Source organism: Python bivittatus, unplaced genomic scaffold (genome assembly GCF_059951505.1).
Source record: "Python bivittatus isolate LINGU-HERP-01145 unplaced genomic scaffold, Pbiv_v1 ctg000340_np1212, whole genome shotgun sequence".
NCBI lineage: Eukaryota > Metazoa > Chordata > Lepidosauria > Squamata > Pythonidae > Python > Python bivittatus.
In genome coordinates, this window is record NW_028277056.1 from 4,535,607 (window position 1) to 4,556,561 (window position 20,955).

The 20,955-nt window shown below is 45.0% G+C and overlaps 1 protein-coding gene across 2 annotated transcripts in view; it reads right to left on the reverse strand.

Annotated features, from left to right (window-relative positions):
* Positions 1 to 4,185: 4,185 nt before the first annotated feature.
* Positions 4,186 to 20,955, reverse strand: part of WNT11 (Wnt family member 11) — a 56,059-nt gene continuing 39,289 nt past the window's right edge. The window contains exons 6-7 of one of the 2 annotated variants that reach the window (XM_088140459.1): positions 19,322 to 19,614; positions 4,186 to 5,743 (exon numbers count right to left, since the gene is read on the reverse strand). In XM_088140459.1, coding sequence (XP_087996585.1) covers positions 5,569 to 5,743; positions 19,322 to 19,614 — 468 coding nt within the window. In that variant the 3' untranslated portion in view covers positions 4,186 to 5,568. The remainder of the gene's footprint in view (positions 5,744 to 19,321; positions 19,615 to 20,955) is intronic. The other variant, XM_088140458.1, reaches the window with a different exon arrangement.

Sequence of the window (20,955 nt, forward strand, 5' to 3'; positions counted from 1 at the left end):
GCAGATTACTTCTCTCCCTGCTTGCAAGGTTCAATAAACTCGGCTCCATGCATCTCGTTTCACTGTTTGACATCCCAACCTTGTCATTCAACGCTAATATTCCCTATATCAGCAGCCAGCTAGAACGCTGCGAGGGGAGACAGAAATGATCATGGATACTAACCCATTTGTTTGTTTATTTATTTAACCCGTGTGTTTGTTTTGTAGAGCAGCAGTCGAAGCAGTGGTCAAATAAACAGTTTGGCCTTGGGCTGTAAATAAACAAATGAACCAAACTCAACGGTTGCCCAACTGATTACTAGTTTCCTCCTTTGGCCTCATTGTTGCAAGTGGGCAACAATTTTTGAAGGGGACGCAGGCTGTTTGGGGCCACGTGCTGTACACCCTGGAGCGAAGTGAGGCTCTGGGTTTCAGCCAGTTAAGAATGGGTACCCAAAGAGAGAGAAAACAGCCCTGGGGTCTGAGTTAACACTTAAATTGTCTGCTTGTTCCCTTTTGGTCACACAGGTCCTGCAAAGCTCTGAGGCCAGGGTTTGCAAAGCGTTGGATACATCCAAAAGTCAGATTGGCTGAATGGGATGCTGGATATAGTCCAACGCATTTGGAAAGCGCCAGGCTGGTTCGGTTGGTGGAACAAGATGGCTTTCAAGTCTAAGACAGAGCATCCTTAATTCAAAAATTCCAAACCTGTCTTGCAATCCTTCAAAGTCCAAATGTCCGAAAGTCCAAGTTACTGAAATCTTTCAGCTGTAGTGACTGCATTTACACAACCCACTTTATCTGGGCCCTGATCAACCAACTTTTTATGGCTTGGCTCCTTAAAGCAGCCAGATCTGTTTTCAGGGTTGCACAGAAGCCTGAAACAAAAAGACACTGCTGCTTTAAAGGGATGCTGCATCCCTGCATTCTTATACCTCTTCTGCATCTTTTTTGATGTCGACATCACCCGAGTAGAAACAATCCACCTGGCTTTCTTTGCTCCTCCTTTTCTACCTCTCTTGATGTTTGTGAAGTACTCACAATATTACTGACCATAATTTGAGACCACCGATTCAGATTAAACCACAGTGTCCACGTTCACACCTCATGCTGTGACCCATTTTGCCACAAACCAACTACATTAGAGAGAAGTATATTTTGTGAAACCCAGCCATTCTGATTTCTAAACCAAGTTTTAGGACTTTGTCTTATCTGGGAAGCCAATCACAGTTTATTCAGAAAGTCTTATAAATTCACAGTAGCCTAGCAGATTGCATGGATTTAATGGATTTGTTCTGCTGGGCTTAACGAGGCCCATGCTCAACGGCTACACTTAAAATAATGTGTGGCTGAGATAAATATCGCTTTGAGTGGCTAGCAAGAGCCATATTATACAGGTAGTCCTCGACTTATGACCATTCATTTAACAACCATTTGAAGTTACTGCAGCACTGAAAAAAGTGACTTACGACTGGTCCTTGTACTTATGACCATCGCAGCGTCCCCAGGATCATGTGATAAAACTCGGGCGCTTGGCAACCGGCATGTATTTATGACGGTTGTCGTGTCCTGGGGTCATGTGATCACCATTTGTGACCTTCCCAGGGGGCTTCTGACAAGCAAGTCAACGGGGGAAGCCAGATTTGCTTAATGACTGCGGTGCTTCACTTAACCGGGGCATAAAAAGGTTGTAAAATCAGGCACGACTCACTTGACTGCATCGCTTAGCAGTGGAAGTTCTGGTCCCAGCTGTGGATATAAGTCGAGGACTACCTGTATTCTAAATCTGCTCATTCCTTTTTTGTAGGAATTGGGGTAGTGGATGTGAGAGCAATTTACAGGCCCTAAACTGAGTACAGTGAGTCTAGAGTTTGATCAAAGTAGACTTAAGGATGGAGCAATGTGCTGGAGAAGATGGTTTTCCATTAAATGGAGTGTTGCTGGACCCGAAGATCACTGCACGGAGTTGTGGTTTATATGAGGTGATAGGGCTTCCAGATCCCAGATGACCCTAGGGTGGTGTTTGCACCATACGCATTGCTGACCTGACCCATTTTCTGGATTCACACAGCACACAAAACTGAAGCTAGCCAAATTGCGCAATACAGGAAAAGACACACAGACAAAAATCTAACGAAGCTTAGCTCCAACCACGCTTTGCCTCAGGGGCTGAATGCAGCTGCTGGATCTTTAGTTGGAGGGGGCCAGGGGGCTACCTTGGAGAAGGCATCCAGAAGCTGCTAGGACAACAGCAGGGGCAGAACAAACATGCATTAAGCCCAGAGAACTGGGAAAGTATTGGAAAAAAACTCAGCCTGGCTACCCTCAAATTCCTGGGGTAAAAGTGGGAGGAAAGGAAAAACACAGACAGACCAGCAAGACTCTGTTACTATAGCCCAGGGTTTGCCAAACTTGGCAACTTTAACTTGTGCGGACTTCAACTCCCAGAATTCCCCAGCCATGGAACTTTGAGATGCAAGAATTCGGGAGCTGAAGTCCATCCATTTGGAAGACATCCCCCAGGGTCAAATGGGGCTCCCGATTTTCCTACATCAGGGGTGTCCACAGGGTCTACTTAAAAAAAAAGTCAGCTGTGAAATTGAAGCTCCGCCTCTTAGGGGTGTTGCATAAAAAACAGGCGGAGCCTTGTGGACACCCCTGAATTTTGGGGCAACTGCAAATCCCTTTTGCTGCCCCTGTGCTGTTTTTACTCTGCTGGATTCAGTTTTTGCAAGTGTATTTATTACATTTAATATAATTTAATGCTTTTAGTGTATTTAATGAAACGTTCTGCAAGGCAGATTTACTGAATGGATCCAATTTATATATTAATATTATATTAATATATAAGGATCTCAGAATTGTTGAGAGATGGGCAGCATACAAGTTTAATTAATAATAATAATAATAATAATAATAATAAAATTTGAAAGGTACCGAGCACCATCTTTCTGAGTTTGATATTGACCCATAAACTAACTAAACAGCCTGGCTTTGTTAATACACACAGAGAACAAAAATAAACAAACACACACACAAAAAACAGGTAGTCCTTGTTTAGTGACCACAATTGGGACTGGCAACTCAGTTGTTAAATGAAGCAGTCATTAAATGAAACCATGACAGTGCGTATTACCTTCCTTCAGCTTTCCTTTGCTTTACAGCAGTGTTTCTCAATCTCAGCAACTTTAAGATGTACAGACTTCAACTCCCAGAATTCCCCAGCCAGCATAAAGTTGCTGAGATTGAGAAACACTGCTTTACAGAAAAAGTTTGTCAATGCAAGAATTGGTTGCAAAGTTCCTTTTTCATCACTGCTGTAACTGTGAACAGTCACTAAATGAGGCAGTCGCTAAATGAGGACTACCTGTACTAAGCATACTCAGCACGGGGTGACTTTGCTAACCTGAACACTACATTTTAAAGCTCTTTCTGATTATAGACTCCCCCAGCTGGAAGGAGTCCTTGAGGCCATCTAGTCCAACCTTTGCTCCAGGTACAAATCCAGACGGAAGCATCAGTGCTCAGCCTCTGCTTGAACACACCCAAAGAAGGAAAGTCCACAACCACAACGTCTTCCCCACTTGGACACTTTTCCTAACATCTAACTCCTTTATTTTGCCTCTCCTCTTTATTCTTTGCAATCCCGAGGAATATCGGGGGGGAAAAAACAGCATAAAAAGCCTCAGGACTCTGTCAGTCCCAGAGGATCACCCTCTGAGGAAACTGGAGCCGAAGGGAACGAAATTTGGTGTAGAGATTGAAAATTCACCAGCCCTGAACTGGCGGGAGGGGCTGCAGAGAAGGAAAAAAAAAATCCTGAAAAATCCCCTCCCATTCATCTCTCTGGGTTGGAATGTTGGCACCTGCTCCATTCTAAGCCCCTCCCTCTTCCTTCCTGGTCACATGACTGGAGGGGCAGTTTTATGAAAGGATGAAAAGCATTCTAGAAGATGCAGACATCCCCTATCTTGGTCTGCGTCATTTTTTCCCTTGATGCCCGTCCCTCCGCTTTTGGGGTCTGCCCCCCCAACTTTTGTTATGTCATCAGACCTGGGGGTCTTTGGGAACCGGAGACCTTCTTAGATGGCTCCACTAGGACTGATATTCTTCTCTCTCCGTGGGGTTTGTGCATTTCAGAATGGAAACTTTTAAAAAAAAATTGATAATGTTTTTATTTTAATCATCGCTTTTTATCTTTTCATCAGGATTGTTTTATTTAATTAACTTAATTTCATTGTTTTGTTTGTTTTGTTTAATTGCTGGACGCCTCCCAGAGTCACTTTGTGTGAGATGGGAGGCTATATAACGTGACATGTCGATAAAAAAAATAAATAAATAAAATGCAGCCCTAGCAGGGGGACAAAGCCAATGAAACGTGTGCATCTTGAAACAGCTGGTGGATGATCGCCTGAAGCAGGGAATGTCTGCTCTGGATGGATCTTCTCAATGTTCTTCTGCCACCTGCATTCATGTCTGGATGTGAAAATAGACAGGGGAAGAGTCCATGCAATGCCTGTGTGGCTTGTATCCATGGATGCTTTGCTCTATCTAACTTAAAAAAAAATGATTATTTTTAATAAATGAAAGGAACCAAACAGCTGGTCAGCTGCCCAGCAGATCAGCAGCCTGTAGCATCATATTTATTTGCAATAATGCCTTTAAGCCCCACAAAGGTTTCACTGGAACAGAAGAGAATATCTTTGATTAGATGGCAAACAGGGCGAGGCCCACAATAGCAACCCTTCTGTGAGTGCCCCCACCGCAAGCTCTCCAAATTCCAGATGTGTCTCTGACCCCCAAACATAGAGATACCATCTGTCTCCCTGGCCTCTTTCACGGGAAAAATCAGCAGATATAAAGGAGCGAAGGGAGGGGAAGAACCTTCCAGCAAAAATCAGATGTTGGCAGGGCTGAAAGAGCGAACAGAAGAAAATCTTGGGGGCTGGCATTTCCTTTGGGTCTTTCCAGGCAATGCTGCCAGGTTAAAAAAAAAAAAAAAAGAGCAAAATGGAGATTTTGTTAAAGGTGAAAGGAAGCAAAGCTAGAAGATAAACCATTCCAGGGGGGGAAAGCACTGCAAAGTCACTTTGTCTGGAATTGACCATCATTCTCCCCAGGATATGGTGTCCACTGCATTACAGCAGAACAGCAAATGTTCTCCTGCATCATGTTCATGCACTTTATGGAAAGATGCTCTCTGCCCCACAACCCATTATTACACATGAGGCCGCTTGCAGTCTGAGATCCCAAAAGGCAAATGTGGGAGGCCAGGATAAAACCCAAGATTGTTCTTCTCTGTGAACAAGATTTCCTTCCACGATAATGCCTTCTTGGCTAGGTTCAAAGTCCTTGCTTTCACAGAACTTCATGGATGGGCCTTTTCGTCGGCGACAAGCAATTGTTTGAAAAGATCATTCAAAAGATGCAATCCCTGTTGGTCAAAGATCAGGACCGGTTTGTTTTGACCAGGCCCGGACTTTCTTGCAAGGAAGCTTTTCCTCCTTGTTCAAAGGGTCCTTGGGGGAAAGAGGGCGTGCACACCTCCCTTGGCACACCAGGAAGCAGCGGAGAGGCGTGGAGGAAGCTTCATTTGCACACGTACCTCTCGACAGTCCGCTCACACTTTTTGCAGGTGACATAGCAACACCAGTGATACTTGCAGTGGCACCGCTCCACCACCTTGTCCATGTAAGGATTGTAGCCACGCCCACAGCACATCAAGTCACAACTGTCGCTGCCGTTGGAAGTTTTGTTGCACTGCCTGGAAGAGAGGAAACGATACCTGGTGAGGATGGACCAAGGCTCTGTTGGTTGCACGGTGGCCCTTCTAGAGCCCGCCCCCCCCCCTTTACAAGGGGAGAAAATAATTACCTGCACAACAAGCAGTCACATCAAAGGCTATTAATTTCCTTTCTCTTTAAGTCAAGTCACCTTTGAGTCAAGCTTGACTCCTGTTGAATTCATGGCTATGAAGCCTTCTTGACAACATTACGGAAGCAGCTAATCGCTGCTTTTTCCAAGAGACTCCCCCATCTAGCCTACAGCTCTGGATCTTTCCAGTGTTCACAGACTCCAGATCTGTTCATTTTCTCAGGATCAGCCAAGATCAGAGAAAGAAGATAAAGTATAGTTACCACCATGATTCCTGGTGACCACAGGAACACCAGAGAATCCATCTACATGGCAAAAAAATATCTGGAGGTGCAGGGGTGTGGTCACAAAAGTCAAGATGGCAGCCACAATGGTGTAATCAAGCACAGCTTCAATTGCACCATCGTGGCTGCCAATCTGACTTTTTTGACCATGCCCTGCAGACACCCTTGTGGAGATCACTTGCTGTTGCCTGCTTGCCAGATGATCTTTTGACTTCCAATCTAGCCTACCATGCTGGTTTTTCCTAGTGGTCTCCCACCTGAGGCCTAATCCAGCCTTCCCCTGCTTAGCTTCCCAGCCCAGACAAGGAGCCACCATGCCAATTCATTCAAATTCAGCTTTGATTGTGGCACTCCCACTTCTTTGTACGTCATTCAGAAGTAGCTCCAAAAAAGTGCACACCCCAATTCTATGACTCCACCACATCTGCTCCAATGAAAAGCTGTTCTTGTGGAAATTTATGCCAACCCTTGAGCCCAAAAAGTCTTTACAACATTGTGTGTCATGCCACACATTGCTGGCTTGTAACCACAGTCTAGTTCTCCTGGAGTTCATGGTTAGAACAAACAAGGAATCAAACAAGAGCAAGGAACTGTAAAAAGCTGAACCAGCTAACTCCCCTCCCCTCCCCTCCCTCCCTCCTTCCTCCCCTTCTCTTCCCTTCCCCCCTTCCTTCCCCCCTTCCTTCCTTCCTTCCTTCCTTCCTTCCTTCCTTCCTTCCTTCCTTCCTTCCTTCCTTCCTTCCTTCCTTCCTTCCTTCCTTCCTTCCTTCCTTCCTCCCCTCCCCTCCCCTCCCCTCCCAACACTCTTTTCCAAAATGTACTGAAAAGGGGTTGCTTTGCACAAAGCCATCATTTAACATCCAATCAGCCTGGTGAAGAAAACTGGGGAGGGGGGAGCCGGCCTCACCACAGACCCCTCTGTGAAGGGGCGGAAAGGAATCCAGCAAGATTTATGGGAGCCTCCCTCCGGAGGCAGCGCGCTGGGATTGATGAAGTGCTGAGACCTTGCTCTGGGTCCAACCGTGTATTATTTCTGATTCTGCTGGGCCTCCTGTTTGTTATTCCAGATCTCCATTCTCCAGGTTCAAGTCCTGCCCCCCCCCCCCCCCGTCCCCATCTCTCTTAAGGTTCTTTTTTAGAGCAAGCCTGGGAAGATGCATAAATATTTAGAAATCCTTGGAAAGCTCCAGAGGCATTCTTCACAAACTCTGCTCCATCCTGAGCCAGCGCCAACGATTTGTGGCCACACGCTGTGTGTTTGTCTAGTGCTGGACGGAGCGCGGAGTTGTCTGCACGTTTGGGGTGTCAGGATGGCCCCCAGATGGGGGGAAACCCTCGTCCTTCCGCACAGTCTCTCCTACACCAATTGGCAGAGAAGAGGAGCAAGGGTTCCCTGGCTTTATTAGGTCCCCAAGAAGCGAAAATGCCCGTCATAATAGCAGAGAAGGGACTGCGTGGGGCAGTGCACGATGGATGAGGTTATCCCTAGAGGCGCTCAACATTGACCCCTAATTCTAGGTAAAAAACAAAAAAATGTAATTGCTGTGTACATGTAACTTGCAATGCTCCAAATAACCATATCATGGCTTAAAAGGAGGTCTGGGTTCCCCACCGTGCAAAGACAACATCAGCCTGTTAACCCTGGCTTAACAAAGCACATTTTCTTTGCTCCCCAAACGTGGGATGCCCCAACTCAGAATCCATCTTTGGGTGCAACGTGATGACCTGGGTCATACAATGTGCTAAGTGGGCTTGCCAGAACATGCCAGTTTTTTAATTGCAGGTAGTCCTCATTTAGCGACCACAATTGGGACTGGTCACTCGGTTGTTCAGCAAAGCAGTCACTAAATGAAACTGCAACCGTGCTTACGATCTTCCTTCAGCTTTCCTTTGCTTTACAGACCTGTGAAGGTTGTAAATGTGAGGATTGGTCACAAAGTTCCTTTTTCATCCCTGTCATAACTGCAAATGGTCACTAAACAAGGCAGGCATGAAATGAGGACGACCTGTATAGATTTTGTTTAGGAGAAGAGAGGCGTACTAACTTTCCAGTGTTTCAGTAAGCCTCCTTTACAGCTTAAATTGTGGAAAAAGGTAAACACTGTGGCCTAGAACAAAGCAAAACTCAATCGCGTTGCCAAGTCTGAGTTGAGGCTGCAAAAATGTAGCTGGAGTTGATGACATTTTAGGCCAACTGAAGTTCTCAGAAAGCGGGAATGTTTAGGAATGAATATGAGCTGGACTCTGAGTGACTGCATGGATACATCCAGGTTGTTTTCTTCACAAGGATTTAGAAATGATTTTCTGTTGCCACTTTCTGAGATATTTTGTTGACTTCCCAGTCTCATCTACAGCTTGAGATTTCCTAGTGGTCTCCCATCCAAATACTAACCAAGGCCAGCCCCACTTAGCTTTTCTTTTAAATTTTTTTTTAAAAAAATGTACATTGATTCAAAAGACAAATCAAAAGAAAGAAAAGAGAAAAGAGAGAAAAAGAAAAAAGTGCAAGGAAAGAAAAAGAAAACCAAAGTTAAGAAATATACAAATGACTTCCGACCTTCAGTTACAATCTTATTGTCCCTCCTCCCTTTTAAATATTTTGCAAATCCCCTTACCCCCTCATTTAATCTGCATCTTTCTTAATCTTCAAGCCCATAAATCATCAATTCATTTTTTTATTCTTTCAGCAAAAAGGCCATATAAGGTTTTCAGTCTTTCCAAAAAAAAAAAAAAAATGTTGTTAGTTCTCTGACCAAACAGACCAGTTTCGCCATTTCTGCAAATTTTGACATTTTCACAATCTGTTCCTCCACTGTGGGAATTTCGTTATTCTTCCCCCCACTTAGCTTTTCAATATCAGCCAAATGCTGATACCCAGCTAGGTGAATTTGCTGGAGAGCAGGGTTGCAAATGTCTTAAAAAGAAAATAATAATAATCTCCTCCATACTCTGTAATTTATCACCATTTTTTTTTTATTTTTGGCGTTTCAGGATTATTATCCACCATAATGATCACAGCTCCTTACTTTGTCTAATGCTAGAAGAGGGAACAGACAAGACTTTCCATTCCCCCTCTCGCCCTAAAACGGTGTTTCTCAACCTCAGCAACTTTGAGATGCGTGGACTTCAACTTCCCAGCATGGCTGGCTGGGGAATTCTGGGAGTTGAAGTCCACGCATCTCAAAGTTGCTGAGGTTGAGAAACACTGCCCTAGAATCACAGAGACAAAAAGGCTATTTGCAAAAGTCAGCACCCACTAAAAAACTCAGAGGGAAATTGGAGAAGTTGCTGAATTGTGCCACAAATGAACTTTAAACAATTGCTATCGCTGTGCAGCACCACCAGTGCAGCTGGGAGAGGGGGCCAACCTGCAACATTATGATTTTTTTTCCATTCAGCTTAAAGCCTGAGCCAGCTTGAATTTCTCCTTGCCAAGAACAAAATACTTCAGACTGAAACAGACTCTTTTGCTTTTATTGTTTTGGAGTCAATAAAGGAAATTGTGTATGGCATCAAGTTGTTAATGCAGCCACGAATCTAACTTTAGCTGGGGCAGCCATTCCCCAGAGGGGGTGGAAAACTAAAAGATTTGGAGGGGCCAGGCAGAAGGAAGGAAGGAGAAGGAGAAGGAGAAGGAAGGAGGAAGGAAGGAGAAGGAAGGAGAAGGTGAAGGAAGGAGAAGGAGTAGGAGAAGGAGAAGGAAGGAGAAGGAAAAGGAGAAGGAAGGAGATAGAAGGAGAAGGAAGGAGAAGGTGAAGGAAGGAGAAGGAGAAGGAGAAGGAAGGAGAAGGAAGGAGAAAGGAAGGAGAAGGAAGGAGAAGGTGAAGGAATGAGAAGGAGTAGGAGAAGGAGAAGGAAGGAGAAGGAAAAGGAGAAGGAAGGAGAAAGAAGTAGAAGGAAGGAGAAGGTGAAGGAAGGAGAAGGAGAAGGAGAAGGAAGGAGAAGGAAGGAGAAAGGAAGGAGAAGGTGAAGGAAGGAGAAAGGAAGAAGAAGGAAGGAGAAGGAGAAGAAGAAGCCACCAAGAAATTTTAGAGCTATAGGCTAGACTAAAAACTATAATTAAAAAAAAAAAAGCTAGAACAAGGCAATTCCTTTGCATCTTGCAGCTGGTTAGTTTATCACTGGGAGCTGAGCTTCATTCAAGGGAAATTTCACCTTTTTCTTTAACCTCTGAAGACCATCATCGAATCCTGAGGTTTGAAGGCACGCTTGAGACCATCCAGTCCACCTGCTGCTCAGTGCAGGCATCCCCATTCCAGCGCCCCAGAGAGACGGAGGGAGGGAGACGGCTGTCCAGCCTTTGCTGGAACACACCCAATGAAGAAAAATTCACCCATCTCCTTTTGCCGTTTCCTGTCTCGGGGTGATCTGAAACCAGCCATGGGAACCGAAAGATAAGGCTGCTTCTCTTCCCAGCCTTACGGCTTATAGCAGGGTTCCTCAACCTCAGCAACTTTAAGATGGGTGGACTTCAACTCCCAGAATTCCCCAGCCAGCATGGCTGGCAGGGGAATTCTGGGAGTTGAAGTCCACTCATCTTAAAGTTGCCAAGGTTGAGGAACCCTGCTCTAGCCCTTTAATACAGATGGGAGATCTATAGGATCTGAAAAAGAGAGCAGGACCTATTTGCAACAGCACCAACAACAGGTTAAGAAACTGAATGTCCCTAAAAGGTTGGGCATGTTTCATTTGGGCTCTCTGAAGGTGTGCTCAAAACAGTCAAAATGGTACTTTGTGGCAGCCCCAAAAAAGCAGGCAGAGCTTCAGTCGCACTTGACTTTTTCAACCTCATCTTGTGGGCAGCCCTGTTGGGTGGCTGTCCATTCTGGCATTTTCTTGAAAGGAAGGGGAAGAAGAGGAAGAGGGAGAGGGAGAGGGAGAGGGAGAGGGAGAGGGAGAGGGAGAGGAGGAGGAGGAGGAGGAGGCGGAGAAGAAGAAGAAGAAGAAGAAGAAGAAGAAGAAGAAGAAGGAGGAGGAGGAGGAGGAGGAGGAGGAGGAGAAGAAGAAGGAGGAGGAGGAGGAGGAGGAGGAGAAGGAGAAGGAGAAGGAGAAGGAGAAGGAGAAGGAGAAGGAGAAGGAGAAGGAGAAGGAGAAGGAGAAGGAGAAGGAGAAGGAGAAGGAGAGAGGAGGAGGAGGGAGGGAGGGAGGGAGGGAGGGAGGAAGGAAGGAAGGAAGGAAGGAAGGAAGGAAGGAAGGAAGGAAGGAAGGAAGGAAGGAAGGAAGGAAGATTGGTTCAACTTGCCTATAGTTCATTGTTAGTGTTTGACTGGTCGTTTGTTCTAACCAGGAGCCATTATCAAGAATGATCACAGGTTTCTCAACCTAACCTAATCTTTTAGGAAAAAGACATTTTGCAGGGCCCAGCTTTGATCACTCAATCTCTACTCCTTTCTTCCTGGAATTCCCATGTAAGAGAAGACATGGCAGGAAATTTCAACGGAGGAAAGAATCTCACCCAGCTAATCCAACCGGCCACGTGCAAGTGTGAAATTGTTCCCCATGGTAAATGACAGAACACTACTGATAAATGAACACTCCTAGAATTATCTCGACCATCCTTCTAAGAAATCCAAACTTCTCTTAACAAGATTCCAAAATTCACCCTTCCTTCCTTCTCCTATTTATTTATTTTTCTCCACCACCCCCCTCCTCCGATTCTGGATCATTTTTGCACTACTGGTCTGGAAAAGTAGCTCTCCAGTCCTGCTGCATTCCAGGTGGAATGGATTAAACAGAGATCTTGGCTTCCAACTTCCATCCATACCCATCCTGCTACCCCCTTTCAGGGTAAGCTACATTATGCAGAGCTCAGAGGAGGAATAAGACCTAGGAAGTCAAAGAAATTAAAGGTATAAGATAAGGAAAACACCAACCCCATTCACAAAACCTCTCTATGCCTTTCAATCTTTACAAACCCTCCTTCCTTCATTTGCCACTTCCTATCTTGCTATTTTGACCTTTTCATTTCTCAGCTCTCTTTTTAAGTGCCCCCTTCCCACCACATTCGACTCACTTTGAGGTCTCTCCTGACCTGTACAATTCCCCAGTGGCTGGAAAACAAAACACAGCTATTCTGGCTTCTTTTGAACAATGTTCATTCTTCACAATCGATCACGTTCTACCTACAAGAGGTGTGCACTATTCAGATCCCCAGAAAGGTGTTTCAGATCCCACATGGGCATGCCTCCTTTACCTGTCCGCAGCTCTTTAAAACAGGGTTCCTCAACCTGGGCAACTTTAAGATGGGTGGACTTCAACTTCCAGAATTCCCCAGCCAGCATTCAATACCAACTCCCTCACTTGCTCTATTTTTTTTTTTTTTTACAATATATGTATAGCTTGCAAATATTCTTTCTGTTTTCCTCCCAAAGACCACTAGGTTATTCTTGGATGTTTAATTTTCAGATTTGGGCTCTTGTTGCATCACTCAATCTATCTAACATTTGCGGCAAATCAGTTGGGTTCTCAGCCAGCAACATGGCATCAACTCTGTTCAAAAGTGCACATCCCTGGACGACACACCTCACCAAATGTTCCTTAGACACTTCTTCATAAATGCATAAATAGCCAAGGGAACATCACACCGCTTTGTTGTCTCCCTGATCAGTGTTGAACCATTTGCTAAGAACATCATTTATTCTCATACACCCTTTACTTCTATCATATACCACTCTTGGCATATTCAGTGTCTAACCTTCATGTTTGTGCAAAATATTCCTAAATTCGATTCACCTTAAAATATATTGTATCTACATCAACAAATGTGCCATTTCTTTTCCCAATGAGTTGCTGAAGAAGAGGAAAAATTGGCTGCACACTTCTTCCTGGCATGGGGCTTTCCAAATTTTGCTCCTTGTCACTTTTTACACCCTCTCTATCCAAAATCTGCCCAGGACCTTCATGAACACACTTAAACAATTCCCCTGCAGCTTTTGCATTCACTTTTATTTCCTTTACATCACTTTCTCTGACACATTAAGATTGAAACAAACCCACTTTCGACATAATCATTATCCTTCCCAGAGAAATCTCTAGGATCAACTTCCAGCATCCCCTTGTTTCACTTCTTCTTCCAAGATCTACGAGGACAGTACAAGATTCACAAGGATGTGGCAAATGGTTCAGAGCCTGCCCCCTGCGCGCACAAAGATTAAGAGCAAATTGTGCAAACAAAACCTGGACATACCTTGACAGGTGTGATTAATCCATCCCAGCTCACTGTAATGCTATGTTATGTCTGTATTCCAACCATAAATCCATTAATTGCACCACTGAAACATTAATGTTCACAGAGGGGGTGGAAACAGGAAGACAAAGGTGAGTTTGAGAGGGAGGAAGGACCATGTTCTGGCAGCATCCTTGTTTGGACACCCCCTCCTGATGGGTCCCGGTGGTCCTGTCTGCAGCCAACTTGAAAAGAGAAAAAGCTCTTTCTTCAGCTGCCAGACAGAAGTGAGCGTCAATGGGAGAAAGAGGCAGAAGGGCATGGAGGGGAAGGAAGGAAGGAAGGAAGGAAGGAAGGAAGGAAGGAAGGAAGGAAGGAAGGAAGGAAGGAAGGAAGGAAGGAAGGAAGGAAGGAGAAGTGGAGGGAGGAGGAGAAGGAGAAGGAGAAGAAGGAGAAGGAGAAGGAAGGAGGAGGAAGGAGGAGGGGAAGGAGAAGGAGGAGAGGAAGGGGAAGGGAAAACAGAAGGGAAAGAGGAAGGAAAGACACCTCAGAACGAAGTTTGAAATTACTTAAAAGTGCTTTCAGCCAAACAGGTCCATTAAAGGCCAAAGCAACATTTTGTGAAAGTGGAAATCTCAATAGCACAAAATATTAAAGATGCCTGAGGGATTCATTAAACAAGTTGGAAAATGTCCATGTGCAGATTGTGCTTTTATATGTGGGAAGTGTGAAAATGTACATTTCACACACCCTCACACTCTTTTTCTCTTACTTCTGCATGGAGTAAGGTGTCCTCCTACTTTGTATGAAGCTGTTTGACCAGAGTAAAAATCTCAGCCTACTGAGTCAGACATTCTGGTCTTCGTTCAAATCCAGCCTGACTCTGGATAACGACAGGAACACATCCATGTCGTTTTCTGGGCAACGGCACCAAAGTGGTTTTCCCTTGCCTTATTCTGGGATACAGTTTCAACTACCAGCCCAGCCTACACTGTGGGATTTCTCTGTGGTCTCCCATCCAAGTCCTAGTCAAACCTGACCCTGCTTAGGGTCCCAAGGCAAACTGGTCACCCAGATACCCTCTATCCCAAAGGCCCTTTTGTTGGCTGTGGAGTCTGCTCTTTATGGGACTGGGTAGCCCAAACATCTGGAGGAAAGGATCCCCAGCACAATTGCTGTCTGCCCCATATTTCCTCCCTCCCAAGAGAGAGAAACATGGGTGCATGAGAACCAGAAATGGGCCTCCATTGGCTTCCCGCTATCCTGCCCCAAACATTATTGGATTAATTGTTAGATTGCTGCGGGGAGGGCAGGCTGAGGGCATCTTGTTTAGAACTCCCCCCTCCCCACCTCAACCATGACAGTGACACTCATTTTATTCACACAACCTGGTTTGCCTGGTTGACGGGAGAGCAGAACACACTGCACTTTAATTTAGCCTGTTAGACTTGGTGGCGTAATGTGTCAACCCCCCCCCCCCACTATCCCCAGGCTTAGCTCGATGTGCAAATGCATCTCCTGGGCCTTTTCCTGACGTGGTTGTGCATGATGTGTGAGCACAGCCATAACTTAGAGGTCCCTGGCATAGCTTTCTAAGTACTTTTTTCCCCTGTCCCTCAACAGAGATCCCATTTCTAACTGGGGAGACCAGGAACCACCTCCAGGGAGTTCTCCATGCAGAGCGGATCCTCTGTCCCCCTGCCACATTGAATTCACTTAGAATCAGTTCCTAAATTGTACAGATTGCCAACCAGGAGAATTGGGAGAAAGTCTCTTCCCAAGACACCCAGCGGTCTTCTCTGCAAAATTCCTGGATGTGAGGCTGCTTTAGAAGAAGCATCGTAACAAAGTCATGTTAGGTCCTTCTCGTCTCTTCTGCATCTGTAGCCCTCTATATGATTCTGGGCACCCCATTTCCAGAAGGATATTGACAGGTTAGAGAGGATCAGAGGAGAGCCCCAAGATGATCCAGGGATGGGAGGACATGTCCTACAAGGACAGGCTGAAGGAACTGGGGATGTTCAGTCTGGAGAAGAGAAGACCTAGAGGTGATATGCTAGCCACGTGCGGATACATCAAGGGAAGCTACAGGAAAGATGGTCAGGATCTATTTTCCATGGCCACAGAAACTTCGACCAGAAACAACAGGTTTATGTTGCAGCTACATTATATTTCCATTAAAATATGAACAAAAAACTTTCTAGCTGTAACATCTCTACAACAGTGGGGCAGTCTACCTATGACTTGGAGAAGTGATTACCCAATCCAGAGACTGAAGGAACCGTGCAAATGAAACTCAAAATAATCCTGCCTTGATTTTCTTTGACATAAGATGGGACAGAGAAACTTGGAAAAGCTTTCAAAATTCTGTTATTCTACCCTACAGCAATCAAGCAGCATTTCTGGAATCCATGTAGTGTCTGTTTCTTGACCTAGCCTACTTCAAAGGGCTAACACAAGACTTTATGGTGCAACCTTCCAGCTGTGCCAGGACATCAGCCTAACTGAAGGAGCCCGAGATCCAAGATGACAATCTGAAGGGAAGAAAAGAAGGCACTGAGTAAGAATAAAGTCAGGTCTGACCCGACAACTCTGTAAGGCCGCATTCCCCAGAAGGGAATTTCACCAGGAGACCATTTCTACAAAACAAATAAATGTGCGTTGGGAGATTTTGGATAGCCTCTCAGTCTGAATCCAACGTGCTTTAGATATAAACGGTGCTGCTGGATTTCTTCCAGGCCAGCTGGAGCACTGCCTTTTCGCTGTGGGGCTGCTCCAATTCTAAGGCTTTTGTTTGGCCCAAGACAAGGAGCATTTGTCTAACAAAGATCTTCCATGCAAAAAGCAAAATATTAAGACAACTGCAGGATGGCTGAGGAACTGTAAATGAGGGCATAACTCTACCTAGACATCAGCCTCAGGCAGCTGCCTGCCAGATGTGTTGGACGACAGCTCCCATCCATGCCAGTCAATGATCCTGCTCGTTGGGGATGATGGGAATGGTACTCCTAGCCCAATGGGATGCACCCAATGGGATGCCTGCTCTGAACCATGCACTCTGCCTGTGAGCTGTGACACTCCGTGCCTCCGTTTCAGAAGGAGATTCTGGTGTGTCCTGATCTGTGAGCAACACAGATTTGCCCAACCCCGATTTCTTTCTTATGGCACCATCAGAAGTGTTAGGTTTTCTACTTATTGGCTAGACACCCATCATCTGTCGTAGACAGAAGGTGATCTTTAAGTTAGCTGAAAGCAGTGGAGAAGGGTCTACACTCCACTTCTGGAGGGAGAAATGGCAGACTGAAAGCAGAGCCAATGACTGTGGCAGAACGAAGAGCCAGTGAATAGACCGGCTCTTCAAAATTCCTCTCTGGACAAGGAGAGGACTTGAGATCACCCACAAGTGCTCCAGACAGCTGCTCCTCATGAGATCACGAGACAGCAATCTCCGATGGGTTTAGAGCTCTGGGAGACGAGGGAAGAGCCATCTTGCTCAAACCACGGTTAGCCCCTTTGAAAGGACACTGGCTTCACATATGTCCTTTTCTAATCACTTTCAGAAATTGCTTATTAACTGCTTTTCAGCTGTTAGGAACCTTTGGATTGACAAGTTTGATAGCACTGGGTGAGTTGTCTTCAATCCTTAGGGAAAGGAAGTTTTAACCACACGTTTAAGAACTTAAAGAAATAATAAGAAATAAATAATAAGAATAAACAGCAAAAGGGTGATTAAAACTTTGATTTTAGAAAGTTACAAATGGACTAATGGTCCTGATAAGCTTGAAATAAGATTTTGGAATGAATTACCATATTTTTCCAACTATAAGCCAATACTTTTTTCTAAAATCCTTACGCTAAAAATTGAAGGGCATCTTATTCAAGGAAGTAAGCCGAGGAAAGAACCGCGCCTGCAAACAGGCTTCCTCCTATTGCTAGCCTCCAATCACGAGTGAAATAACTTGTCTCTGCAAACAGGCTTCCTCCAATCATGAGCCTCCAATCACAAGTGAAACTGCCCATACTGTCTCTGCAAACAGACTTCCTCCAATCACGAGCCTGATGTAACTGATGTCAGCTGATGCTGAACAAACCAATTAGAGGAAGCCTATTTGCAGAGACAAGCTATCGGCAGTTTCACTCCTGATTGAATGTAATCAGTTATGCAAAAGAGCATGGAAATAGAGCCACAGAGAGACGGTTTGGACCTCCTCCCACCGAGTGTATCAGGTAAATGTTGCCTAATTACTAAATAAAAATGTGTTCTGCACTATCTTTAAAATATTGATTTCTTAATTTTGGGTTGGAAAAGTGGGGGTCTTGTACATGGGGGTGTCTTATTGATGGAAAAATACGGTATAAAGAATCTTTCCCATGGGAAAATGCTTTTGTTTTGAATGTTTGTTTTAAAAAAAAAACATAGTAAGATAAGATTTTAAAAACTGGACACTAGAGGGAACTAAAGATTACAATTATAGGAGCCTATAAGGAGTTAAAGTCCACACGTCTTAAAGTGGCCAAGGTTGAGAAATACTGTTCTAGCGTATTTCACAGGGGACTCTAAGGCTGAGATCAGCCCAACTCCTACCAGCCATAACAGGATGGTATGGGCCTAGTTCTTGCCCTAGAAGTCCTTGGGCACAAACTTTTGGGGTTAATTTGGTCTGGGCAGTGAAGAATTGAGCATGAAACTGAGCAAACTCAGGGAGGCAGTGAAGGACAGGAAGGCCTGGCGCAATATGGTTCATGGGGTCACGAAGAGTCGGACACGACTTAACGACTAAACAACAACAAAAAGTGAAGAATTGGGCTGTTTCAACGTGGTCTCTCTCTGTACCCACCAGCTCTTTAAGCTGATCCCTGACTGTGAGAATCAGCCTAAACCGATGGTGTGATGACCTGTGCTGGTGATGAGGGAGGGGCTGTGGGTTGGAGGGAGGGACAGACCCAGCTCTCTTTTCGCCTCTCGGTTGTTTTTCAGGCTGCTTTCAAACCCAGGTTGAGCGCTCTTCTGGAATGCGTTGATCTCCTTTTGAACATAGGTGTAGCGCTTTTCCAGAACAGCGCTAAACCCATGTCCAAAAGGAGATCAGCTAGCAGCTGAAAAGCTTTCTTTAAATGTATCTGCACAAAACCAGAGCAAAGCTTGGCTGATAGCTAACTCCCCCCCACACCCCAGTTCAGTCATCAATCAAATCTCTCCTCCCCCCCCCCCTCCACAGGACCAGCCCCAGACCCCTTCCATATTAAAGAGAGTGATTGATGTATATTTTCCCTCTGGCTGTTGATATTAGAGGAAAAGAAAATGGAGTTGAGGGGAATAAATCTACTGCCCCCTGTCCTTAAAGTGATCCATGTGTGCTGTAAATAAAGGCAATTCAATTTTCCAGCATTGTATATGAAGCAGGGTAGGGACCGCCAATGGCAGCAGCAAATCTTATGTTGGTAAAATGTTCTGCTGACTTAAGGATAGGAGGAGAGTATCTGATGTGGGACCCTGAGATCAGCAAACATTAACCATATTTAGGGTGCACAACAGAACAAGCTAAAAGTCGCGCAAGTTGCACAAAATGAAGTGCTAACAAGGAAGGGAATAAGTGATCAGGAGCACAGGCTATACAAGAGTTAGAAACAAGTTTTCTTTGTCCAAACTGTTGTCTGGCCCAAATTCCCAGAGAAAGAAGCAAGTTAGAAATAATGATGTGTGGTCAAGGACAAGGAGGGTCTTTTCCTAAATCAAGCATGGTTTGTTCCTAGCAAGGTATGCAAGAAAAGGTGATGTCATGCACATACGCCAACACAAGGTATTGCTGGATTGCCCAAAAACGTTCGTCTTCTCCTCTAAGAGACCCCCTATAGCTATTGATCCATAAAAACAACTTCAAGGCCATTGTTTGCATTACCTATAAACTGGGATCCAGGGAGGAAGTTTTTTCTACCCTCAGCTGTGAGAAACCGCACCCCCTCCAAGGTATATTAAATTCAAAAGACCCATAAATTCCTCCGCCTGAACGCTCCGTACCTGTCCTGGGTCCCGTAGGAGCCCACCTTCTCGTTCTTCATGCAGAAATCAGGGGAACTCTGCAGATAAACCAATTCGGTCTCCTTCACTGGACGGATGTCAAGTTCCTTGGGGACCAGATGTTTGCGGGTGCCCATGGGCCGATGGACAACCTTGGTCGCTGAAAGGTATTTGTTTTTTAGGTCCAGGGCAATGTCTGTCAGCTCCTGAAGCCCCTTCCAGCACGTCTTGATCGAGCAGGAACCGGAGACTCCGTGGCATTTGCATTTCATTTCCAAAGATGCTTTCAGGGACTGTTGGAAAAGCAGCGACACAAGAACGTTGAAGCGACCGTCCCTCTTTCTGCCAACGTCCAACATCCTTGCTGATCCCCACTCCCCTTGCCCAGGAATCCTGAATTGTGGATGATTTTATATCCTCAGGGCAGGGGGTCCTCAGGGTGTGGTCTAAAAGTCAAGAGGGCAGCTTGGGGTGATCCAAGCTCTGCCTGTTTTTATATGCACTGGCCATGGGCAGAACTTCGATCAACCATTGTGGCTGCTTGATTGAGTTCTTGGACCCCACCTATGGTCTCTTCTGCCTCAGGGGCTTGCAAGCATGGCTCTGGGGCCTTCAGGAGCAAGGCCAATTAATTTGCCCGAGCTTTGCATTCAGTGCAAAAATATTCCTTTCTTCCCTGTCTTCCTTTGATCCTGTTCCCTTCCCCTTTTCCCTTCCAAACATCGCTTTGCTCCATCCACAGATGTTTAAGGTATAAACTGCTCCGGAGTCCTGGCCCGTGGTCTCACTGGTGCAGTGGCCAGAAGCAGACCCAGAGGCTCTGTCATTAATAGGAAACTCTCTCCAGGGAATGGGGGTTATGGTTCCCTCCCCCTACAACTATCTAATTTTAAATCCATATGATCATGTTTAAAAAAATATATTGAAAACCTGGCTTTTCCCCCAGATCTTGGATTAGGGTGGCTGGTAAGCCTCTTTTAGGATGTTATAGGTTAGTTTGAATGTTTCCTCTTCTAGACATCCATTATGTTTTCTTTATGATTTTGGTTCCTGTTGTATGCCACCCGGAGTCTTTATGGAGTTGATAATTTGATAAATAAATAAGCGTCAAGTGACTCTTGCAGGGAATAACTGCACCCCAGTTTTAGGATCAGGCAGTCTCTTTAATTCACACTGTTTTACGTTCTGCACAGCTGTTGACTTGCTTTATGGGAGTTTTATTCCTGGCTTTTCTTGAATTTAATATTTGTGGGGTGGTTTTGATTGTATCCATGTTCATTTTGTATTCAGGTTTATATGCATGGAAGCCAAGGTGCGGGTGGGAATGGATTAACCCTGATCATGTCTGCCCGTCATACAGAGACTGGATGGTAATCTGCCAGAGATGACTTAGAGCAGTGTTTCTCAAATTTGGAAACTTTAAGATGTGTGGACTGGCTGGGGAATTCTGGGAGTTGAAGTCCACACATCTTAAAGTTAAAGTTTCCAAATTTGAGAAACACTGCTCTAAATTTTTGGGCCCATGGAACTCCCTGCTACTATATTCTGGACCATGTAAATTCAATTAATTAATTATTAATTAATTAATTAAGCTGGGAAAAGGAGATCTTGCAAACAAACTTTGATTGCAATCC